This window comes from Paramisgurnus dabryanus, chromosome 11 (assembly GCF_030506205.2).
Source record: "Paramisgurnus dabryanus chromosome 11, PD_genome_1.1, whole genome shotgun sequence".
Lineage (NCBI taxonomy): Eukaryota > Metazoa > Chordata > Actinopteri > Cypriniformes > Cobitidae > Paramisgurnus > Paramisgurnus dabryanus.
The window spans coordinates 3369377-3380861 of record NC_133347.1 but is presented as its reverse complement, the minus strand read 5'-3'; the positions used below and the strand labels follow the sequence as shown (position 1 = coordinate 3380861).

The 11485-nt window shown below is 37.9% G+C and overlaps 1 protein-coding gene across 3 annotated transcripts in view; it reads left to right on the top strand.

The window, feature by feature from the left end:
* The first annotated feature begins 1234 nt into the window (after positions 1–1234).
* otud5a (OTU deubiquitinase 5a) overlaps positions 1235–11485 on the top strand; it is a 35832-nt gene continuing 25581 nt past the window's right edge. The window contains exons 1-2 of one of the 3 annotated variants that reach the window (XM_073816196.1): positions 1235–2768; positions 5299–5392. In XM_073816196.1, coding sequence (XP_073672297.1) covers positions 2196–2768; positions 5299–5392 — 667 coding nt within the window. In that variant the 5' untranslated portion in view covers positions 1235–2195. The remainder of the gene's footprint in view (positions 2769–5298; positions 5393–11485) is intronic. The other 2 variants (XM_065270276.2, XM_065270275.2) reach the window with 2 other exon arrangements.

Genomic DNA, 11485 nt, shown 5'->3' with positions numbered 1-11485 from the left:
TGGACACTGATTGATCAATTGTAATCAAAATATAAAATCAAGTGCATTTATTTTAAAGAAAGTTAACACAACACTTAGACATATCATTTGATAAAAAGAAATTTGTTGGTTGAAATTGATGAAATAATAGGCATACACTTTAAAATGAAGACAAATGTTATTTGGACATTTTCTGGTTGTTAAACATTAATGCACACCTAAAAATAATGGTGCATTGCTCTTTAAACAAACAGTGCTAAATAGCACTAAAAGTGGTTCTTGGCTCGTAATCTTAGAGCAGTGTTTCCTAATCCTGGTCCTCGAGGCCCCCCTCCCAGAAAGTTTTAGATGTTTTCTTATTTAACATACCTGATTAAACTCATCAGCTTCTTAGAGAGACATGTTTACCATTTTGGAAGGAGGCTAAGTTGAATAAGGTGTTGTAAATAAGGAGACATCTAAAACTTTCTGGGAGGGGGGCCTCGAGGACCAGGATTGGGAAACACTGTCTTAAAGGAACCATTTTTAGTGCTTTATAGCACATATGAAGAACCATACGGGGGTCATATAGCACCACTTTAGCACCACATATGGTTCTATATACAGTATTTTTGATGTAAACTGTGGACAAATTAACTTTTTCACATTTTTTTCTCTAAACAAATTACACATATTGTGATTTTGAAAAAAGTACAAATAAAATGTTACAAAATCAAAAAGGTTTACTGTAAGAAATGTCACATTTTCTGTAACTCAAAATGTTTAAGATTCACTTGATAGTCATTTAAAAAAGGGATATTTTACTTTAAAATTAAAATTCTGTCATCATTTACTCATCCTCATGTTGTTTTAAACCTGTATGATTTTTTTTTTCTGATGAACACAAAAAAAGATATTTTGAGAAATGATTCAGTAAGTGACCATTGACTTCTGGAAAAAATATTTTTGGAAGTATTGTGATAAATGATGAAGAAAATATTTTGATAAAGGATGTTAAGCACACAGTTGATGGTACAATCATACTTTTTTATTTCTACTATGGAAGTCTATGGTCACTTACTGCTGTGTGTTTACCATCATTTCTCAAATTATCTTCTTTTGTGTTCATCAGGAAAAATAAATTCTTACAGGTTTAGAACAACAAGAGGATGAGTAAATTATGACAGAATTTTTATTATAAAGTGAACTATCCCTTTAATTCAGTTCACATTAAAAAAAACTATGGAAAGCATGCTTACAGAACAGATTATGACACAAAGATCAACAATTTTGCATGACATGTCTTGTATGATGAAATAATTCCTAAATGTTTTGAGGTGTAAGACTATTCAACACAAACCACTATAATTTATTTGGATGATAATTACATAAGCAATTGAAAATGTAGGAAACAGCAGACAATTGTACATAGCCTAATCATCTTTCCAAAACAATGAGAATTTGCTTTTATATTCTGCACTTTGATGATGTGGAGGTTGACCAAAACAATTTCTGATTTGCGAAATGCTTCAAAGCGACTGAGAAAAACGAAAAGGAAAGAAATGTTCTTCACAGTACTGAATGGTTTTTCTATAGCACTGCTGTGAAGAACATGTTAAACACGTCTATTAATAGTAAATGTGATAACCAACATCCACTGAAGTGAGACTGCTTGGGGAAAAATGATTTTAAATGCACCTGACTCTGCTAGGACACACTTGTCAATGTCTACTGTCTGTTTAAAGATAAATCTTCAAAAAACATCTAACAACTGGACTTCACACAGAGGTGATGCAGTGATTGTATTTCCACTGTGGGCAGTTTATTCAGTCCATATAATAAACATATTATGCTCCATAATACCAGAGGAGGGCAGTGGATCAATGTAAAATGACTAAACACGTCCATATGCAGATATAAACAAAAGATTTTAATGAATGGTAGATCCGAAAATCCTCTCAAAATTATGCCTAGCAAAGGAAGCAGCGGAAAGGAAGTGACGTGCGTGTTTCGTCATCCGTATGTTGATGTTTTGTGGCAACAGCAGTACGGAGGGACGGGAAGACGGTTTGTTTTTGTTCCGTTGTCCGCTGTTTTTAACGTCAAAATCGGCTCGCATTGAATTAAACACGCTCCGCGGTGACGGGAGCGATTATCACGACGCGAAAGACGCTCGAGTCGGACGTTTAATCGCGTAAAAACGGAGGAAGCGTCACCCCTTACCCCCCTCGCCGAACATGACGATTCTGCCGAAGAAGAAACCGAGCTCGTCGGTCGGTGTGTCGGATCACCCTGACGACCCCGACCGCCGGACCGGCTCCGACCCGCACCAGCACTCCCACGGCGTTCGGCCGGGTACGAGGTCCAGGGCTTCTCCGCCGCCTTGGTCCTATCAAGCCGCTCCGCCGGCATCCAGAGAGGACAGGCGGAACGAATCTAGTACCCGGCCGCAGCAGGCCTCTCCTCCGCCGGTGGGCGCCGGGTCTCCGGTCGGCCCGGGGGATGCGAGCGGGATGGCGTGCGTGTCCGGGGGTCGAGGCGAACTGTCGAGCGGGGTGGGGTGCGGGGGTGGGATGGGAGGATGCTGTTCGGGGCCCGGGCTCAGTAAGAGGCGGAGACAAGCGACCTGCTCCGGTGGGGTGGCCGGTGGAGGGACCGGACCCGGGGCGGCGGGGGGAGGAGGCGGGGGTGGTGTCGGGGTAGGAGGTGGTCCGAGCCACGAGCAGGAGGAAGGAGCCGGGTACAACAGCGAGGATGAGTACGAGAATGCTGCCAGACTGCAGTCAGAGGATCCGGCCACAGTGGAGCAGGTGCGTGTGATGAATGACGTCAACAAACAGCATGTTACGTGTTTATTTACTTGTCACGCGTGGTTAGTGTTCAGACACTGGTATAGAGTCAGATGAGTAGACAGTCTAGCACACATGGACAAAGAGAGTTAGTTAGACAGACAGATAGCTAGACAGATACGTAGAAAGTCAAGTTCACATAAAGTAAGTTAGGAAGATGGATAGACAAAATGTAGCCACCATAGATAGACAGACAGATGATCAATCTGAACTCAATATGTATGGTGAAGTTGCAAACTTAAGTAGCATGAGTTATTAAAGCCGCTGATAGTAGTTAATTCAAAGCTTCATGCCGCTGCAACTGAGAACTAAAGAATTAAATGAGAATTAAAGGGATAGTTCATCCCAAAATGGAAATCCTGTCATCATTTACTCACTCTTAAATTGTTCCAACTAGGACTGTCAATTTATGCAATTGCCCGTATTCGATGATCGTTTAAGTTAACAATCAATTAATCGCATAATTGTTAACAGTATTAGTGCAATAAGCCTTTACTGCAGTAGCACATAGCCAATGACACAAAAGTGTGCGCAAATGGCAATCAAAACACCAGCTTCCTCACGCAATTTGATTTTTTTTTTATATTTGTCTAAAATCTAAATAGCATTTTAGTGTGATAATAAAATGAGTGAATGTAGTTGGTGTTTTGATAAAATCATTCATTTTAACTTTTCTCATAATGGAATATAATGGCTTATAGACTCTGGCAACAGTCGCATGCAAGTCCGTGCATCCATTGCCAAAAAAAGGTTTCATTATCATCAAGTGTTATTTTTTGTTCTTCACCTCACTCTTGAGTTGTTGATACACGATTGTTGCAATTATATCCAAGAAACATACGAAGGGCACTTTTCGCATTGCGTTGGCAGCAGTGGCGGCTCGTGACTGCTCATCCGAGGGGCGCAAATTCAAAATAAGTGTTCGGAGTGTCATGTGTGTTGCTTGTTTTTTCAAAATATGTGTTTGTTACGTCATGTGAATCATATGCATTACGTGTTTTGTCAAAATAAGTGCCTGCTGCACACACATCAAAACTGTTTATTATAAAAGAGACGCTCACGTTCACAAAATACACGCAAGACACTCCCTTAACAGTAAACTCTGATTACGCATGAGATTATGTGATTATCTGGAAAACGTGAGCGTCTCTTTTATCATAAGGCACTAATTTTGACAAGACACGTGATGCACACACGGTCTCTCGATTGCGCAGAACACATATTTTGAAAAATGTAAACCACACACATGACGGGCTACATATATATGTTGTGACAAACTTCGCATCGAGCACCCTCAAAAAAATAAGTCACTGGCCGCCACTGGTTGGCAGCCATCCAAAGGCCTGGTGTGTGCTTGGCATCGAGCATCGTTGTGATCATGGCTAGTTTAACTCTTGCGCTCACTTATTTTTTTTCTCCTGCTTTATGTGTTTTGCGCAGAGGCCGCACACACGTGCATGACCTTGCTAGTCAAGTTATATTGATTTAATTATTAGCGACAATTAATCGATTAATTGTTAACATCCCTAGTTCCAACCTGTTCTGCTTAACACAAAGTGAGATATTTGGAGTCAAGCAGGAAGCAAAAAACCCCTGTTACTTTCATAGTAGCAAAAAAATACAATGAAAGTCAGTGGTGCCCCAATACGGTCTGGTCACAAACAAATATCTTCCTACTATGAAATTTATATAGGTTTGTAATAAAGCTGCACGGTATTGCGAAAATATGCGATATGTGATTCTACTGTTTTTTTTAAAAATCATTTAGATAATATGTAATTATGATACTGAAATAAACAGGTAATACATATTCTTCTAATGCAATTAAATTTAATTCTGGCAAAAAAAAAAGACGTACAGTCCTTTTTGGCACAAGTTTGTCCCTGTAGTTTTCCTTTGCTTTCTGCTTTGAGCCGCTAGGTTCACCTTTTGGTCTCATGGTCTAGCCAATAGTATAACAGTATAAGACCTACTTGGTGTGTATTTAGTAAGGCCCCTTCTGATTGGTCTAATTTTGGACAATTTAAGGATGCAACACACATAAATTAAATTTAGGTTATCGCAACTCTGTGATATGGACATAACATATTCGGTTATCATGATAACAATAATTTTTTTGATATATCGGGCAGCCCTAGTTTATAACAACTTGTGTGTGAGTTAATGATGACAGAATTTTCATTCTGGGTGAACTTTCCCTTACTCCTTATACAAATATATAATTTTTTATTTAATACAATACTATACTTTTTATGTATCATAAAACCATGGGTAAGGTGTGTAATAATATTTACACTAAGTCAAGTCTAATAATTTGGGCAAAGATGTTTGTGATAATGTCCTCTGTGTCTGTGTGTGTTCGCACGTACAAAACGAATGATTTTAGGAATAGCTAGATCACAAGATGCCGTTTTGTTTATGCAGAACATGATCTTTTCTTGAGCACCCACTGGTTTTGTTTTGAAGTACTGATGTTCTGCCTGTGTTACAGCAGGAACACTGGTTTGAGAAAGCACTTGGGGAAAAGAAAGGATTTGTCATCAAAAAAATGAAGGAAGACGGGGCCTGCCTCTTCAGAGCTGTCGGTGGGTACATTAACCAACCGCTGGTTAAAGATTGATTCAGTAGACTGTATGTAATCCAGTTCATATGCTCACATAAGATTATCATCATCTCTTATTTTAACAACAAAACCCCATGAGTGAATAAATTGGCGTTAGTGTTGCAATTCCTTTTGGAAAAACTACGGACACCCCAAAAATGATTAAACCACCTTAAAAATGTATAACTGTAACAAAATATGCAAAAACAAACTGATCTAGTATCATTTAAGTTCATGCATTTTTAAGGGTGACTACAGAGTCCAAATACTTTGTGAGGTCTTTGTATATTATAATTCATTAGAATACTAATAATAATAGTCGGCAAATATTAGGGTGACCATACGTGCCATTTTCCCCGAACACGTCCTGGCCAGGATTTCGGGTGTGACTGCATATGTCATTGAGGTTTAATATTTCAGATTCTATTTTCAGAAAATAAGTAAGAATAAAATGACAATGATTGCATGTGTTAAAAAAAAGCTAAAATGTGAGTACCTCGATGACGTATGCGGCTGACAAATCCAACTCCCGGTGGACACACCGGAAATCCTGTATGGGATTTATGGGCACCCTAGCAAATATATCATTTTTAATGTGTCCCTGTCAGTGAAATTCAGACTAAAGTCTCATAATGATGAGATTAAGAGCATCAATTTGATTTCACATTGATTTCAATCTTCAATAAGATATCAAGGTTATATTTTCACAGAACGTTCTTTATATTACTTAGGATGATTTTATGTAGAAAACAGTAAATCACAAACAAATGGGTCACAATAGATTTTTTTATTTAAACAAGTAAAGCACACAGGTCAATGTTATATTATTTCTTCAGCAACTACCAGATCTTTCCTCTAGGTGGCGCTGCTCATCTGCATATTTGTTGTGTCGTGCAAGCAGGTGCATGAATCAAAACATTAAGTGCTTTGAGAGTTGACACCATGCTGTGAAATGTTCCTTCACACTTTAGTTTTAGCTTGTAAAGGTGCAGATGAACTTTCTTTTTTGACCCCAAAGCCTGACTTTGTCTTTCTTTTTTACACCTTTAATAATCGAGATAAATCATGTACATTTTCATTGTTATCTTCTTTGGTCATCTTCATCGTTTATCTAATGCTTGGGTTTAACCTAAAAAAGGCTTAATTGAAGACACGTTTATCTACACTGAAATTTAATCAGGGTTTTATGGCAGTAACCATTACTTTAACTTTGTGGTGAAACAACAGTAACCATAAATTTACTATGGTCTCACTACAATAACTATCTTTCTTTTTGGTCATTTAGCCTTTATTTGATAGTCAGTATTTAAGGAGATGACAGGAAAGTACAGGGTGGAGAGAGGGGTACGGGATCAACAAAGGATGTTGTAGAAAGTGCGTCTGCATCATATGTCAGAGCACTGTCCACTTCATCATCGCCTCTGACACAATAAATATAGTTTAACCATGATATTTGTAGTAAAACTATGGTTATACAAGTGGTAATCACCTGTAAAAAAACAAAATAACTATACTTTTACAATAATAAAAGCATGTTTCATTTCATAAGGGAGAAATGGGTTGCAAACATGTTTTGCAAACGACACTGGCGGCCTATGAGTGAAAGGATTACTTTAGTATAGCAAAACTATTACATCTACACTTTACATTTATGTAGCCAATTAATATAATAAGTAAGACAAGTCTTCATAGTCAGATTGTCCCTTTAAACCAGTAAATGTTTAGCCATATACCCTCACCTAAAGGATTATTAGGAACACCATACTAATACTGTGTTTGACCCCCTTTCACCTTCAGAACTGCCTTAATTCTACGTGGCATTTATTCAACAAGGTGCTGAAAGCATTATTTAGAAATGTTGGCCCATATTGATAGGATAGCATCTTGCAGTTGATGGAGATTTGTGGGATGCACATCCAGGACACGAAGCTCCCGTTCCACCACATCCCAAAGATGCTCTATTGAGTTGAGATCTGGTGACTGTGGGGGCCATTTTAGTACAGTGAACTCAAGAAACCTATTTGAAATGATTTGAGCTTTGTGACATAATGCATTATCCTGCTGGAAGTAGCCATCAGAGGATAAGTACATGGTGGTCATAAAGGGATGGACATGGTCAGAAACAATCCTCAGGTAGGCTGTGGCATTTAAATGATGCCCAATTGGTAAGTGTGCCAAGAAAACATCCCCCACACTATTACACCATTGCATTAATGAGAAATCGAACAGGTGTTCCTAATAATCCTTTAGGTGAGTGTATATAAACTAACTGCATTGACCTGTTTGCTTTGTGTTTTGTATAGATAATATTTCAAACTGTAGCAACTATATCTGCAGATTTTCTCATACCCTGATTCTTTCGTTTTGACTTTCAGTTTTCTGTTTTTGTTTACTAGTTTGTGTCACTTTCTGTTTGTGTGTCACTCTTTCACAATCGTTTAAGTTTCTTCAGAAAAGTGTAGTCAAATCTGTATATACAACGTAAAAACACACATCCATCTCAGGCAGCTTTCTTTGTGATTGATAGGTTTGAGGTTTTGTTAGACAGATATGTAATGTGCTGAGTCTGACCTACTTGTAGTGTTCCCATCAGGAACACTGTGCCACATTCTTTACAATGCAGGTGTGAAACTACCCATCACAAAACAATCGCTCGAGTCAAACAATCCACCTCATATAACAGCACCAATGATAAGGAGGCTGCGGCTTTTTTTCCCCCACATCCTGTGTGATCTGGATACAGCAGGATAGGATCTTTTCCTAGGGGGTGCTGTTGCTTTTTATCCAATTCAGTACAGCTGTTTTATCACAAATTATGTTGGTTAAGTAAAAAAGTATAAGTAAAAAAATTGAAAGATGTGCACACAAGCTGGCTCGGACCCTCAAGTTTGTTTAAAACCTGATGATCCCGGATTTCCCACCATGGATATATGATGAAAATTTTCCGACGTGCATTAATGGAAGTGAAGAAATCTGATCTTTTGTACAAAGGACACACATTGACCATGCACAAATTTAATAATAGTGTTGTTATACTTAAAAATACAATTATTTTTATGGATCCTATATTTTCAACACTTTAATCTTTTAACTCTTAAACAAATTCGTGAGAAACACATTTTGCGCAAGTCGTTGTTTACCATGAAATGTGTTGCAAGCTTTTGCTACCAAGAAACATGACTTTTAAAGAATTACATGATTTTTACTTGTCACGCTAAACCTTCAGTGTCTCTCTCAATCCTTTATTCTTCATTTTGTAACTCGATTGGCCATGTGCAGCACAAACTCCAAGTTGCAAATGGCAATAGCGTGCAGTCGCATGTGCGTGCAGCGTTTGCAAATAGGCTTGCAAATGAATTTCCAAGGTATTCCATCGCACAGAGGTTTACATCCTTAGATGTTCGGATAAGGATGGTAATTTGTGGCATTGTTACACAACAACAATCCGATTGTTTTCTCAGCTGTCTTGTTGCGGTCCATGTTAGGATGTTGTTTAAACAATATTAAACATCATAGTATTTTAAAGCGATAGTTCCCCCAGAAAAAAAACTTTGTCATTATTTATGCACCCTTTTTTTGTTTGAACTTTCAATGTTTTTCTTTGTTCTTCAGAACCCAAACATAGATATTTTTTTGTTTTAAAAAGGTGATGCTTTGTGTTTTTCTGGTGTGGATGGTGACCAAGGCGCGGTCCACTACAACACTAACCAGAAATCCAATTAAAGCTACAAAAGCACCCAAAAGTGTTAAATAAAAATAACTTCACTTGATAGTTAAAAAGACACTCCGATGTAAAGCCAAATGCAAAATGACCAATCATTATTCACTTTTTAACATGACTTTATGTTGTCACTCTTGAAGTCTTATTCAAACAGTGCCGTGAGATGTCAAATCCACATTAATTATGACTTGTTAAAATGTTTTGGGTACTTTAAAGTTTTTTTTATTAGAAAAGGGAGTCAGCCGAGTACCAAAACACACTTGTAGCCAATCAGCAATAAGGGGCGTGTCTATTAACCAAAATCATTGCCTGGGTTGGGTATGTGTGGGGCGGGTCTATCAAAAGAAGGTCCAGATTCTATTAGGGTAGGGGTGTGTTTGTTTAGGTGATTTCAAATGTCAACATTGGCTTTCAGAGATCATGCACCCCTCCTTTAAAAGGGTATATTTATAAATATTATGCATAACAAATTTTTATTTTCACCAATTTTCTATTTGTCTCTCATTTACTGTAATTGCATTTATTTGTATCGGCCTCATATCTGCTATACTGCTTTCTTAATATCAGTATTGACAATATAAAAAAAAAAAACATATCGAAAGACACTTAAAATATACGTCAGGATTCGTGTGGAGTTATTTGTTTAACACCTTTGGGCCCTTTTGAAGCTTAAAGAGGTGGTTACCGTCCACCCCCATAGTAAACAGAAAACACAAAAAAATCTGTGTTTGGGTTATAAAGGACAAAGAAACACATTGGGGATCAAATGACACGAGGGTGAGTAAATAATGATGTTTGATGTTTTGCATAATATCCCTTTGATAGTAACTTACATAATAGTATTGAAAGTTAAAAGGTAAGCTGGATGCATGTTGGCTGCTTTTACTTTACCAGCCCTCTCATGCATTAAAAGTTTTTAGATTATTAGTTTATGCAATAGACATTAATGGATAGATTTGCCTACAAACTAATTTCAAGCATTTAAACATATGCCTAATATCAAACTTTAAGAAATACTGCACTATTTGCAGTTTTAGAGTTTTTTTAGGCCTTAAAATAAAAAAATCTGTTCTGTGAGGTGTGTTTAAATGTTTTCTTTTATTAATAATTTTTTTAAATGATTTCTTATACTGCTGCTGTGTGTTGTGACTTCAACAGAATTGCACGTGGAAGTTTTGTTATTCCATCTTTGAGCACCTGGTGCTGCCAGTTTCTGATAAACCTGTCACAGTTCACAGCATCACAAGGGCGTGCGTTTCATTTTTACCAAGTCGAGCACTTATATTGATAGATACTTACGTACACCTGCGTCGTCTGTGAGAGTGAGAATTTTACCATTTGTGGTTTCAGTTTTGGTATTACAAAGAAAAACTTTCAAAAGGTTTTGTGGTTTCAGGGACCGTTTGATTGGTCCGCCTACAAGGTTCCTTTAAAAACAACAGTTGTAATAGCCTCTTTAATGTGGTTTTATACCGCCGCGTCATAATCGCCAAAAACAGTTTTGTTATGAATACCTGAAAGAAGTCTGAATCACCAAATCCTGATAGAGGTATGTGCGAGTATCCAGCAGTCTATTCTGTAGTAATTGTTGTTTTGGGGTTGAGAGAGTTTCTGTTGGAATGTGCTTCTCCTTTTGATGCGTGGGAAGTGGTGTCATGTGTTTGATCCCAGCCCTGGCTTCCAGCATTATCTCTCATTTCTAGTGCTGTTTCCCTCTCTCAAGCTCAACCTGGTCCCTGGTGAATAGGTTAGCAATTGACACCATTACCAGTACACACACTTGAAGAGTGGGGTGACCTGACCCAACCAACTAAACAAACTCTATTAACACTAAACTTTGGTCCCATAAAATTTCTGTAAAATTGTCTTCAGTGCAAACACAAACACGTCCCATAAATGTTCTGGGATCGATCCGTAAAGAGGACCTGGCAACATTGCCGCAAAATTCACGCAAAGCATTCTGTGTGAACAATGCCGTAAGGGACGTGCCGTAGTGAGGACGCGTGTGTCATCACAACAAGAAGTTATGGTTCACATGACACAGAGATTTAAACATAGATCAGCATTCACAACGAGAAATGTGGGCAAACTGGACTGAAGCAGAGATCAGGAGCTCGTCACTATCCGTACTTAAGCTGAGATCATTCACCAGCATGACAGAACAGCGCATCACACGCTCCTTATGATCTTGACATAAAATACAATGCACATGCATGTTTTTTTAAAGAGAAATATTCAGCAAACTTCAGATGCTGTGCAAAAAGCAGGACTTTAAATACATCTTGTGTCTTTACGGTATGTGTGTATATGCAATCACAGATTCCGGAAAAACGTCAAGTCCCAAAAGCATTTTCT